Source organism: Myodes glareolus, chromosome 9, assembly GCF_982192425.1.
Source record: "Myodes glareolus chromosome 9, mMyoGla1.1, whole genome shotgun sequence".
NCBI lineage: Eukaryota > Metazoa > Chordata > Mammalia > Rodentia > Cricetidae > Myodes > Myodes glareolus.
Window position 1 is genome coordinate 1,785,106 of NC_142034.1, and position 13,593 is coordinate 1,798,698.

At 55.1% G+C, this 13,593-nt stretch overlaps 1 protein-coding gene and 1 long non-coding RNA gene across 2 annotated transcripts; one reads left to right on the forward strand and one right to left on the reverse strand.

Annotated features, from left to right (window-relative positions):
- Window positions 1-7,519: 7,519 nt before the first annotated feature.
- LOC146893719 (uncharacterized) lies at window positions 7,520-10,141 on the reverse strand. Its single transcript, XR_015003377.2, has 2 exons — window positions 8,135-10,141; window positions 7,520-8,044 (listed from the first exon to the last, which is right to left on the reverse strand). It is a non-coding gene; the product is annotated as an uncharacterized LOC146893719 (long non-coding RNA).
- Window positions 10,142-10,432: 291 nt separating this feature from the next.
- On the forward strand, window positions 10,433-13,302 carry Actg1 (actin gamma 1). Its single transcript, XM_085694260.2, has 6 exons — window positions 10,433-10,579; window positions 10,929-11,057; window positions 11,144-11,383; window positions 11,673-12,111; window positions 12,192-12,373; window positions 12,466-13,302. Exons 2-6 carry the CDS (start codon window positions 10,935-10,937, stop codon window positions 12,607-12,609), a joined length of 1,128 nt encoding a protein of 375 aa, XP_085550386.1. The 5' UTR covers window positions 10,433-10,579; window positions 10,929-10,934; the 3' UTR covers window positions 12,610-13,302.
- The last annotated feature ends 291 nt before the right edge of the window (window positions 13,303-13,593 follow it).

Consider the following 13,593-nt stretch of genomic DNA (forward strand, 5'->3'; position numbering starts at 1 on the left):
TCACTTACTGAGGCCCGCAGGCCTGGTTTAGGGTGACAGGCTTTGCTCAGCGAGGAGGGAGGGTCATGTTAGACAGAGCAGCACGGGGAGGGACAGCAGCGAGCGCCTCACCTCACCTGCCCCTCTCCCTCTCCTCCCTGACCCCTGCCTGAACAAGGCAGCTCATGAAGCACCCAAATTCTTTCTGTTGCTGTTTTCCATTTTTTATTTTATTTTAGTGGTTATAATATAATTAGAGCATTTCTTCTTCCTTCGCCTTCCTCCAACCCTCCCATATTTCACCTTTTACTCTTTCAAATTCATGGCCTTTCTTCCTTTTTTTGCTGTTGTTGGTTTATTTTTGGTTTTTTTTGTTTTGTTTTGTTTTGTTTTGAGACAGGGTTTCTCTGTAGCTTTGGGGCCTGTCCTGGAACTAGCTCTTGTAGACCAGGCTGGTCTCGAACTCACAGAGATCCTCCTGCCTCTGCCTCCTGAGTGCTAGGATTAAAGGTGTGCGCCACCACCACTCCGCTGCTGTTGCTGTTTTAAGACAGGGTTTCCTTGTGTTGTATAGGGTCTCCTCTACCTTCCCAGGGTTGAAATTATAGGCATGTGGGCTGGAGAGATGGTTTGGTGGTTAAGAGCACTAGCTCTTCCTCCTGAGGACCCAGGTTCAATTCCCAGCACCCACATGGTAGGTCACAACTGTCTGTAAGATCTGACACCTTCACACAGACACACAATGCAGGCAAAACACCAATGCACATAAAATAATAAAAAAAAAAGAAATTACAGGCGTATAAAGACATGCCTGGCTAAAAGAACGGTTTCTACTGCTAAAAGCTCAGTGACAGACTCTTTCCCTACCTGTTAGACACGAGGCCCTTGGGTTTTATCTCCAGGTGCCACCAGAGCACAAAACAGTGACGGAAACATCTGTCGTGTGTCAACTCCTGTGCCACCCCAGCCCCCTTCACAAGCAGAAGTCATGAGATCTACTGGCTTTCAGTGTTTTAAAAACTGCAAAGCGGTGATGTCTCACAGGCTAAGAAAAGAGAGGGGAAGACCAGAGGACTCTGTCACGTCAGAGAATTCAAGGCTCCAGCAAGGCCAGGAGTCTCCACGAGGAATAAGGACAGAACAGAGGGTAGCACAGCAAGCATGTGACCGCTGGGTCATTCCCCAACACTCAAATCTCAGGGCAGGGGGGAGCATTCCTGAGTCCCTGCATGTGTGGGACTCACTGAGGACTAGGTCTGCTCCTAGGAGACAGGTACCTGTGTGGATGACGTGAGCCCTCAACACCAGGGGCCGCCTCTGCCTAGCTTTCATCTCTGAGATCTTACCAGGCATCATGCCCAGATACACAGCAACATCTGGCTGCCGAGCTCAGCCTGCTCTCCACAAACTAGGCCTTCCTTATGTCAGTCACAGGTGCTTTTTTTTTTTAGAGACAGGGTTTCTTTGTGAAATAGCCTTGGCTATCCTGGAACTTGCTCTGTAGATCAGGCTGGCCTTGAATTCACAGAGATCCTCCTGCCTCTGCCTCCAGAGTGCTGGGATTAAAGGTGTGTCTAACTAGTCACAGGCACTTTTAATGTGTGTGTGTGTATGTCTTTTGTGTGTGCATGGATGCGTGAATAGGTCAAAAATTGATGCTGGTTACTTTCCCATTGCTCTCCATCTTCCCTTTTAAATTATGTATTTACTTGTTTATTTATTATGTGTGCGTGGATCAGAAGACAACTCTGGATTCAGTTCTCCACCCTGCCCTGCAGAGCGACCTCAGGTCAGCATATTCCATGGTAAACGCCTTTCCCACCTAAACCATGTTATCAGCTCCCACCTTATTTTTGAGACTGGATCTCTCACCTGGAGCTCAATGGTTCAGCTAGACTGGTTGGTCAGCAAGTCCCAGGGATCCCTCCCCATTGCCACTTCCCAAGTGCTGGGATCCGGGATTCCAGGAACACACTGCTGCAACCTACTTGTTCTAGGTAGTATTTCTACCACTGTGGTAAACGCCAGGACCAACAGCAACTTGGGGAGGAAGGGTTTATCTCACCTTACATCTTTCTAGCCCATCATCTGATGGAGGAGGGTTAACTGTCTATGTGTTACTTTCATTGGTTAATAAAGAAACTGCCTTGGCTTTTGATAGGACAGCAGCTTAGATAGGCAGAGTAGACAGAACAGAATGCTGGGAGGAAGAAGGCAATGAGGCAGACGCCATGACTCTCCTCTCATAGACAGACACAGGTTAGGACCTTTCCCAGTAAGCCACCACCTCGTGGTGCTACACAGATTATTAGAAATGGGTTAGATCAAGATGTGAGAGTTAGCCAACAAGAGGTGAGAACTAATGGGCCAAGCAGTGTTTAAAAGAATACAGTTTCCGTGTAATTATTTCAGGTAAAGCTAGCCGGGCGGGCAGCGGGAAGCGGCCCACCGCTCCTTTTACAGTCATCCAGAGAAGTCAGTTCAGGAATCAAGGCAGAAACCTGGAGGCAATAGCAACAGATAAAGCAGAAGCCACAGAGTGCTCAGCCCACTGTCTCACACCACTCAGATCAGCAGGCAGTATGGACCAGGAGCTCTCTCTGGAAGAGCAGCAAAAACCTCCAACTGCTGAGTCATCACTCCAGTCTTGGCACTGGCTACAGTCTCACAGTTAACGTTTGGATAGTCACAGAATGAGAGGTCTTGGGAATTAAAAGTATGAATGCTTATGACAAAAAAAAAATGAAATGTATGGTCCCGGGCTGGATCTGTTTTAAAAAAAATGGGCTGGAGAGATGGCTCAGAGGTTAAGAACATTGCCTGCTCTTCCAAAGGTCCTGAGTTCAATTCCCAGCAACCACATGGTGGCTCACAACCATCTGTAATGAGGCCTGGTGCCCTCTTCTGGACTGAAGAAAGAATACTGTATACATAATAAGCAAATAAATAAATATTGGGGCTGGAGAGATGGCTCAGTGGTTAAGAGCACAGGCTGCCCTCTCAGAGGTCCTAAGTTCAATTCCCAACAACCACATGGTGGCTCACAACCATCTATAATGAGACTTGATGTCCTCTTCTGTACATGCAGGTAGAATAGTATACATAATAAATAATTCTTTAAAAAATGCTCTTATCACTAATATACAAACTGTAGATGTGGTTTTTTGGAAGAAAATGGCCTCCAAAGGGAGTGACACTATAAGGAGGTGTGGCCTTGTTGGAGGAAGTGTGTCACTGTAGAGGTGGGCTCTGAGGTCTCATATGCTCAAGCCACATCATGTGTTTTAGACTACTTCCTGTGTCCTACATCTCAATGTGTAGCAGCCCCGTCTCCAGCACTACGTCAACCTGCATGCTGCCATGCTCCCCACCATGATGATAATGGACGAAACTTCTGAAACTGTGAGCTGCCACCTCCAGTAAATGTTTTCCTTTATAAATGTTGCCATGGCCATGGTCATGGTGTTTCTTCTCAGCAGCAGGAACCTTAAGACCTTAAGGTTATCATAGCACCGTTTCCCGACCGCCGTGCTGTGAAAGGGGATGGGATGCTAAGACATCCAGCCTGGATGTAAAATGGCTCAGAAATGAGGCAGAGGACAGTAGGCAAGGTGCTTATAAAGAGTCAGATTTTACATTACTTCAAAGCAAAGGTTAAAAATGAAAAAAAAAATCAGGCCAGGTGTGGTGGTGCACACCTTCAGTCACAGAACTCAGGAGGCAGAGGCAGGCGGAGCTCTGAGTTTGGGGACAGCCAGGTCTCCAGAGTGAGTTCCAGGATAGAGGTACATAGGGAGACCCTATTTCAAAACGAAACAAAACAATACAGGAAAAAAATAGAGAAAAAAAGGTGGGGGCCTGGAGAAAGGATCAGTTGTCAAGAGCACTTGCTGATCTTCCAGCAGCCCCAAGTTCAGTTCCAAGCATCCGTGACTGGCAGCTCACAATTGCTTGTAACTCCAGCTCCAGGGGATCTGTCAACCTCGGAGAGCACCTGTATCCACATGACACACACGCACACTCACACACACACACAGACAGACACAGCCTCCACGAGCACCTGTATCCACATAACACTTATACACACACACACACACACACACACACACACACGCACAGACAGACACAGCCTCCACGAGCACCTGTATCCACATAACACTTATACACACACACATACACACACACACACACACGCACAGACAGACACAGCCTCCACGAGCACCTGTATCCACATGACACACACACAACTACACACAAATGACTCTTTGTAACAAATAAGAAAATTCTACCAAATGCTGGAAGTCAAGGAAACAGTCACATACTTACTCCATGAAAAAGACAATGAGCCTGATCTACAGACTGCGTTCCAGGACAGCCAGGACTGTTATACAGAAAAACCCGTCTGGAAAAAACTAAAACCACCCCCCACCCAAACAAAAAGGCAACGAGGCAAGGCAATGTTGACCTTTAATCTCAGCACTAGGAGGCAGAGGCAGGAGGATCTCTGTAAATTCGAAGCCAGCCTGGTCTACAGAGTGAGTTCTAAGACAGCTAGGGTTACACAGGGAAACTGTCTCAAAAAACCAAGCCAAAAGAAAGAAACAAAACAAAAACCACGAGGCAAGGCGGTGCTGGCCTTCAATCCTAGCGTTTCTATGACTTTGAAGTCAGCCTGGTCTACAGAGCAGCTATATAACAAGACCTTGTCTCAAAAATTAAAAAGGAAAGATAAGGAGGTAGAAGAGAAAAAAATAAATAAATATACCCTTTGACTCAGCGGGTGTGTGGAGCGGGCTGAGTCTTCACCTCCTCTATAGTCACTTCCGGCTCTGCGACCGGCACTGCCTTCTCTGAACCACCCTTTCCCTTTTCTGAGAAACGATGGCTGTTAGGTGGCTCAGAGACGGTATGACCCCATGACATCCAGGAAGTACAAGGCGAGGCAGCTGGGCGCAAGCTCTCACACTAGTCATTAGACACACCAGGTCAGGGTGTGCATCTGCTCCCGGATATCCGATGGTCTGGTCCTATCTGGCAGTGAGTCCCAGCTGTTCTGGGTGCTGGCCGCCCCAGCCCCACCTCCTCCCTGTGCGTCAGCGCCGCCAGGCGAGGTCATTCATTGCTTGGCGGCAACCCTGCCGTGGTTACCCTGGCAGAGGTGACTCAGCGGCGGCGGGTCAGCCCTAGCCCTGCGTGGTAACTTTAGGGTCCTTCTTGGCCTTTGAAGCGAGGATGACTTGGAACCTGTGAGCTGCACGCCTTTCAACCTCAGTAAGGGCCAGTATCGGGACCCACCTGGCGGTTCACGCGGGAATGACACGGGCCAACCACTGACCTGCCTTCCACATGGCCCATGCCAGGGGCGCCATCTGCTGGGCTCTGGACTCCAAGCTCGAACCCCCGGGAAGTGTCCCTGCCCCCAGCCCGCGCCCACCCTGGAAAGCCCTGCGTTTACCTGCTCTGCCCCAGGCCGAGGTCTCACGAAGGGGAGGTGAAGCCCGAAGCCCGAGCGTGCCTCGCTTTCCTCCTGTCTGCAGTGTGTGTGTGTGTGTGTGTGTAGTGGGGGGCGGGCTTCCCATGCCTTGAAGTCTGAGGCAGCCTTTTCACATTCCGACCACCCACCCCATTGATTTTCCTTCTGAGGTCCATTGCCCCCTCTGAAGACAGGTTTCTCCCCGCGATACCAGCGCTGACCCTGAAGAAGGAAAGGGCGAGTGGACCGGCTCCAAGGATGCCGGTGGAGAGCGGCTAGCAGTTGGACTGCTCCGCACACCATCACCATGGGCCAGACACTGGACTTGGGCCTGTGAGTGCAAGCCCGGCTAACTCAGGGCAGGTTCCCACGCCCTGCAGAGCGCACTCCCAGTGGGCCCCACCCAGGTCACGCCTCCCTCCCGCCTACCAGAGGGCAATGGTAGAGTCAGAGTACCCCTTCTGAGCGTCCTGCAAAACTCCAGACTACCTACCCTCTGCCTACCTCCTCTAGTGCACGCCAGCTATGGCAGGGGGAACAGCTGCAGGGCACAGAACAGCCAGAGCGATCGCTTTCTGCCCACTGTCCAGCCCTGATCTCCTCCTAGTCAGGCGCTGCTCCCTGCATCCTGACTCCCTGCAGCCAGCTGCCAGCCAGAGCCCAGGCACAGTGGGGAGGTTAACCTGTCCTGTCCCTTGTAGCCCTCAGCCTATCTGGGGTCACTAGAGCTGATGGTGATGAACCGGGAATAGCAAGGGACCCTGGAAAGGATGGAGAATGGGACTCTCTCACTCCCTGTGCTCCAATCCCTCATTTTGAGGTCAGGGAGTTGAAACCGAAACTGCCCCATTTTCTTGGTTGTCCAGGCCCTGCCCACTTCTGCCTCTTCCAGAGTCGGGGAGGGGGGCATGGGATGGACAGCACACTCCGTCTCCATTTGACTTCCTACCCGTCTGAATGGGTGTCCAACTTCATCAAGGACAGAACTTCTGTGGCTACTCAGACTAACTGTATGTAACTGGAAGCTTCAGACTGCTGGGCCCAGGGCTTGGGGCAGTCAGTTAACTTAGGGGCAGAGGTGGAAGCCAGGCAGTGATCAGGATCCAAGGTGCAGTCAGCAGGGATGGAGCTGGCAACCTGAACCTCACATAAGAGCCCCAGGGCCCTTGGATGGGGCTCAGAACATGAGGCAGTGCTGGCAACAGGGATGGGGTACACAGAACTCACTGTTGGGCCAGACAAATGTGGCAGCTGGCTGTGTCTTCTGTTGTTCAGAAGGCGAACACTGGGAATAAGAACCACAGGGGGAGTATCAGCTTTAGGATGGGCTGGGCTCTCTCCAGGACTCTCTCGGGAGGCGGCAGTGTGTCCTCAGCAGGCTCTCCCAGGACCACTTACCACACAGAGCAGTGAAGAGCAGATGACGCCTGCTCTAGAGCTGCTCCATGGAGCCAGCAGGGAGCAAGGCCCAGGGGAGAACCAGTCTCTCTTCCTTGAGACAGCTTTTTCTGTGTAGCCCTGGCTGTCCTGGAAATCACTATGTAGACCAGGCTGACCTTGAATTCAGAGATCTGTCTGCCTCTGCTGCTGGAGCGATGGAATCAAGGTGGGGCCACTACACCGGCTTGGGGGAGAATTATTTTTTCCGGGGTCTTAGCTGGCTGGGGGTGAGTGTATCCTTGGGGCAGTCCTGCCCAGTCTAGCCTCAGGTCTGACATATAAGGATACTAAGTGAAAACAGGATACTTGGGAAGATCTTGGAGCAGTTGGGTACCAACTCGGGCTAGGCAGATATCCTCCCCCAAAGGGGGAGGGCAGGCTCACAGTTGGCCAACATACTAAGTCATGTGGTGCATGTTCCCGATACCCTGCAGCACCTTCACCTTCATGGTTGTAATGTGCCCCGAGTCCTGGCTCACTACCCTGCCACTGGAGACTGCCTGGGCCTCACCTTCAGGGGCAGGGCCAGTCCTGTGCCTCCTGGCACTGGACAGACAGGAAGTACCCACTTGCATTTAATGTGTCCGCAAAGGCCTAGAACAGGAAAGTGAAATCAGGATGTTTAGGTTTTGTTTTCCTCAGACATTATACAGTTTATTTGTTTGTTTTTGAGACAGGGTTTCTCTGTGTATCCCCTGGTTGCCCTGGAACTCACTCTGTAGACCAGGCTGGCATTCATTGAACTCCGAGATCCACCTGCCTCTGCCTCCTGAGTGCTGGGATTAAAGGTGATTAAAGGGATTTACAGGTTTTAGACTTACAGAAACGTTTCAAGGACAGCGGGGGAGCTCACCCATTACCCACTAATGCTAGCATCTTACAGTGTGGCAGTCCTCCCTCACCCAAAGGTTCCAAACCTGACCTGAATCTCACAGGTTCTTCAGTCTCTTCTGCTTCAGGCTGAGGCTGACATTCCTGATGGCAGGAATAGCAGAGACCAAGCGTGGAGGTCCAGGACTAAGTTTCTTCTGTTTGCCTAACAAGGCAGCCTGTTAGGAGGAAGTATGGAAGCGTCCAGGTGGATGGAGCAGGTGCTGAAAGATCGAGGTAAAGTACAGAGGTGACCAGGAGTCCAGGGAGCATCCAAAGAGCCTGCAGGGAGAAGGAACTGACCGGTTGCAGAGAACACATGGGAGAGCTTCAGGGTGGGGCAGCCTGTACTAAATCTCCCTAAGTCCTCACCTCTTTGAACTGCTGTTTTCTCAGTCATTAAACGACCAGAATAGGAAATAAGATGCATCAAGGTCACAATAAAAACTGACCAAAGCCAGCACAGGGAGAAAAATTCCTGTCATTTCTCTGTACTGAGTCTCTCTTTACAACGGGAGGACACGCCCACTTTTGGCAGCCCTGCAATCGCTGCCCCTGGCCTGCAGGCTCTTGGCAGGCCTCCTCCATTCCTGCTCCAAGAGGGGTGGGGCCGCCAACTTCCGCAGCAGTCAAGAACGGCCCCGACCTGACTTTGGGTGAAGCCTCACACTGCCCGGTGGCAAAACAGAAAAATCACAGCGCGCACAGATCGCCTGTGTCCCGCGCACAGGATGCACGGCGTTAGGAGGCCTGGCTGCTCGCCGCTCCGCTCCGCCGGGGCATTGCCCCTCCCCCGCTGTCCCCGGGGAGGGCCGCGTCTCCGAGCCCCAGCGCACACACAGACGAGGGTCTGCGGCGCGCACCGGCCGGGACCGCCGCCCCTTTGTCCCGCGGGCCAATGGGTAGCCTGCTTGACTAAATAAGGCGAGGAGCGCCTCGTCCGTTACGTCCGCCCCCGTGACTCAAGGCGGCCGCGGGCCTCCAGGCGGCGGGCGGAGCGCGGGGCGAAATCGCCAAATAAGGCCGCGCGCCGCCCGCCGCCCCTGCCCCCACACGCACACCTGAGTCGCACCTGGGCCCCGCCGCGCGCCTCGCCGCCGGGGTTGGGGGGAAGGACACACGAGGCGCCCGGCCCTACAAAGCCGTTCCCGAGTCGCAGCGCCTCCTGCGCGCACGCAGACAAAGGCGCTCTAGAGAGAGCCGGGGTTAACTGCGCCCCGCCCTTGGCAGCGCTTGGGTACCAGGGGCGTGTGAGCGAGAGATGGTCACCGGCTGAGAGCGGTTCCCGAAACCTCCTACTTTCCCTGTGTCTCTCGGGGTGCGCTGTCCCATCCTGGGGCCACCCACCCCCATCTACGAGTGGAAGCCCCCGCTGGCTCATGGTTCTACCCAGGTCACGGAGGCGTTTCCGCAACCATGCAGCCGTGCTTCGTTGGTGATGCTCACATTTGGTCACCTCTGTAAAAACCAGGCTGCTCGCGGGCCTAGCGCCCTTCTTTCTCGGCCTGGCGACAAGGTGACTGGCTGCTGGCACGAGTTTTGTGCACAGCAGGTAAACTGGCCGGGCTGCATGGCCCTTTTGGCGGAGCTGACCTTGCAGGACTGAGGGCGCACGGAGCGCGCCTGGGAGAGGGCTAGTGGGGAGTGGGGCAGCGCCCCCAGCCGCTAGGGTCAAACTGGGGGGTCCTGTGACCTTGGAGTCCGTCACCTCCCCGCGCCCCTTGGTTTAGTTCCACACTGAACAATTGCAGAAGCTTACACATAAACCCGGGGAACTGCAGGGCTTTTCCTCCGGCCCTCGCCAAGGCGGAGCACTGGAAGGTGCGTCCACGACCCCGCCAAGGGTGACAGGTTTCCCAGAGCCTGGGCAGAAGGGCACTGATGCCCGCCCCGACCCCCACGCGCGCGCCTGTCTGGGGCGGACTAAGGCCGAGCATCCTGTGCCCCAAACCAGTTTGACCCGGGCTTCATTATCAATGCCGAGACGTCTCGCCCAGCTTGCCCGAGACGGGGGGCGGGGCTGGACCGTTCTGAAAGTCAGAAGTCCTCCCTTGCCTCAGTTTCCCTGCCACGTCCTCGGGAGACCAGCATGACACAGTCCCCCCCATCCTCTCCGTGGACGAGGATGCCCGGTGATAACCGGCCCCCGTCTGCGTGGGGGACGACCCTCCTCCGGTGCAGGGGCCTACGAAGACGTAGAGCTGGGGACCCCCCTCCCACGTGATCGCGACGCGATGGCCGCTCCCCGGACCCCCGGGGAACCTGACGGCCCCTCCCCAGCCAGGCAGCAGCTGCCGAGGCCCTGATCAGTCCCGAGCCTGCAGAGAAAGCGCCCGGGGGTGTGCGGGGTGCAGAATTCACAGACGAGCGGGCGGGGGCCACGGGACTCACCCCACCTCGGGGCGCGGCCCCCTGGGGCCTGGCAGTTTCGGGGCGCAGCCCCGGCCCTCCCTGCTGCAGTACCGGGGCAGGGCAGGGCCGATCGCCCGCACGCAACTCGCCGCGACCCCCGCAGGCCAGGCCCGCGCCCGGGTCTCGAGCACGCGGGGGCGGCGCGGGCGGGGCGGTTGGCGGAGGCGCGGGCTAGGGGCGGGCGGGCCCCGGACCCCACGTGTCCCTGGCGGGCGGGCCAATAGGCGCTCGGCTTTTGGAAAGATCGCCATATATGGACATGTTCTGGGGCCGCGCGCGCCTCCGCCGGTGCGCGCGGCCCGCTCCCGCTTAAATAGCGGCGGGGGAGGCCGCGGTCGGTCTCACACTCCGCCGCCGGTTTGCGCTGCGTGTCTTCTCGCTGCTTCGTCTCCCCGGCCTTCGCTGGTAAGCGGCCCGCTCCCCTCGCACTCGCGGCCGGGCCCAGTGCCCCTCCTTGACCCGTTCGATCCCCTGGATGTTCTCCCGCGCCTCCACGGAGCGCAAGGCGCTGGCGGCCGGTGGCCCGAGGTCCGCATCCGCGGCTCCGGCTCCCGCTGGGGGTAGGGCGGGGCCCGCCGCAGTGCGCAGCCCCTCCGCGCCGCGGCCGAACCGGGGGGCGACCGGTTGCCGACGGTTAGGCGGGCCCCGGAGGCCGCCCCGGGAGCTGGGTGGGTGGGGAGGGAGCAGAGCTCCTCCCGGGCTGAGTCTCCGAGCGCGGTGGGGGCTGCGCTGATTCCGTGGCGTCTCCGTGCAGATCGCAATGGAAGAAGAAATCGCCGCGCTCGTCATTGACAATGGCTCCGGCATGTGTAAAGCTGGCTTTGCTGGCGACGACGCCCCCAGGGCCGTGTTCCCGTCCATCGTCGGGCGCCCCCGACACCAGGTGAGTGCCTAGGCGACTCCCCGAGTCCTCCCTGGGCCCCAGGTGCGCGTCGGGTGGGGCAGACGTGACCGCCTTTCTTCTCGCAGGGCGTCATGGTGGGCATGGGTCAGAAAGACTCCTACGTGGGTGACGAGGCCCAGAGCAAGAGAGGCATCCTGACCCTGAAGTACCCCATCGAGCACGGCATCGTCACCAACTGGGACGACATGGAGAAGATCTGGCATCACACCTTCTACAACGAGCTGCGTGTGGCCCCTGAGGAGCACCCGGTGCTTCTGACCGAGGCTCCCCTGAACCCCAAAGCGAACAGAGAGAAGATGACGCAGGTACGCCTCAACCCAGGCCCTTGCCGTCTTTGCGTCTGACGAGCCATTTTCTGTTCTGCCTCATTTCCTGACATTCAAGTGTTTCTTTGGTGTTTTCAGGGTTCTGTTCCTCCTCTTCTGGCATTTCCTCCCTGAGGCCTCCAGGTTTCTGTTTGTGTTTCTGCCTGCGTTCTGTTCCTTTTTTTTTTACTTCACATCACATTTGTGGCATGCGGCATGTAGAGTGTGGGTGTGGGTAGCTTTGGGTCTCTGCCACTGCCACTCACTGAGGTGTTCTTTGTTCCTCTAGATAATGTTTGAAACCTTCAACACCCCAGCCATGTACGTGGCCATTCAGGCGGTGCTGTCCCTGTATGCATCTGGGCGCACCACTGGCATTGTCATGGACTCTGGTGATGGGGTCACACACACAGTGCCCATCTATGAGGGCTACGCCCTTCCCCACGCCATCTTGCGTCTGGACCTGGCTGGCCGGGACCTGACAGACTACCTCATGAAGATCCTGACTGAGCGGGGCTACAGCTTCACCACCACGGCTGAGCGGGAAATCGTGCGTGACATTAAGGAGAAGCTGTGCTATGTTGCCCTGGATTTTGAGCAAGAAATGGCCACTGCTGCATCATCCTCTTCCTTGGAGAAGAGCTACGAGCTGCCTGATGGGCAGGTGATCACCATTGGCAATGAGCGGTTCCGGTGTCCAGAGGCTCTCTTCCAGCCTTCCTTCCTGGGTAGGTGTCCTGAGCGTGGTGCAGGAACTAAGGGCATGGACCACACAAAAGTCAGTGGCTAAATGAGCTCTGTCCCCTAGGCATGGAGTCCTGTGGCATCCACGAGACCACCTTCAACTCCATCATGAAGTGTGATGTGGACATCCGCAAGGACCTGTATGCCAACACAGTGTTGTCTGGCGGTACCACCATGTACCCAGGCATTGCAGACAGGATGCAGAAGGAGATCACAGCCCTAGCGCCCAGCACTATGAAGATCAAGGTAAGCTGCCCCCCTGGCGCAGGCCTGGCCCCTGTGGGTGGAGGTAGAACCTGGAGACAGACAGGTTCTCATCCACTGTGTTTCCTCTGCAGATCATCGCTCCCCCTGAGCGCAAGTACTCAGTCTGGATTGGCGGCTCCATTCTGGCCTCCCTGTCCACCTTCCAGCAGATGTGGATCAGCAAGCAGGAGTATGACGAGTCGGGCCCCTCCATCGTCCACCGCAAATGCTTCTAGATGGACTGAGCAGGTGCCAGGCATCTGCTGCATGAGCTGATTCTGAAGTATCAATTTGCCCTGGCAAATGTACACACCTCATGCTAGCCTCATGAAACTGGAATAAGCCTTTGAAAAGAAATTTGTCCTTGAAGCTTGTATCCAATATCAGCACTGGATTGTAGAACTTGTTGCTGATTTTTGACCTTGTATTCAAGTTAACTGTTCCCTTGGTATATGTTTAATGCCCTGTGCATATCTTGATTTAGTCCTTAGTCATGTGGCTCGGTCACTTGGTGGCTGGGGAGAGCGAGAGCATGCTGTGGAAGAGAAATCCCCAGCCTGCTGGATGTGTGGGCACCGTGCAGTGATCTGTGCAGGGTATTAACTGACTGCTGACTTCCAGGATTTCTCGAGGCTGGCAAGGGTTCCTGAACCAGTTACCACTTCCGTCTTGCCGGTCTAACAGGGTGGGAAAGTCCGAGCCTTAGGACCCAGTTCTGGTGGTTTCCCTCCTGACTGCGTGGGTTGTTACTTGCCTTGAGTTGGGAACGTTTGCATTGACACCTGTAAATGTATTCATTCTTTTAATTTATGTAAGGTTTTTTGTACTCAATTTAAGAAATGACAAATTTTGGTTTTCTACTGTTCAGTGAGAACATTAGGCCCCAGCAACATGTCATTGTGTAAAGAAAAATAAAAGTGCTGCAGTAACCATCTTTGTCCTGTTGGGAAAGGGGTGGGGGATGGAGGGAACGCTGTTGGCCTCTTGGAAAGTAACAGCCTGGCTGCTCAGTGGTTGAAATCCATTCTCCACAAAGGGTGAGACTTGGGCCTGCTCACTAGGATTGCTAAGGGAGTGTTGAGGAAGAGCAGACAACCAGCCCTTGCCCTGCTGTCAGGTCCTCAGTAGTATGTGTCCTCCCCAGATTAAAGTTGCTCAATAGCAGCATTTCACCCTGACAGCCAAAAGGCAGGAGTGAAATAACATATTTCCAACTGTGG

Excerpts from the sequence above, each read along its gene's own strand:
- Actg1 (XM_085694260.2), top strand. The coding sequence starts at position 10,935 with ATGGAAGAAGAAATCGCCGCGCTCGTCATTGACAATGGCTCCGGCATG. Across the intron at positions 11,058-11,143 it reads TCGGGCGCCCCCGACACCAG|GGCGTCATGGTGGGCATGGG; the intron begins GTGAGTGCCTAG and ends TTCTTCTCGCAG. Across the intron at positions 12,374-12,465 it reads CCAGCACTATGAAGATCAAG|ATCATCGCTCCCCCTGAGCG; the intron begins GTAAGCTGCCCC and ends TTTCCTCTGCAG.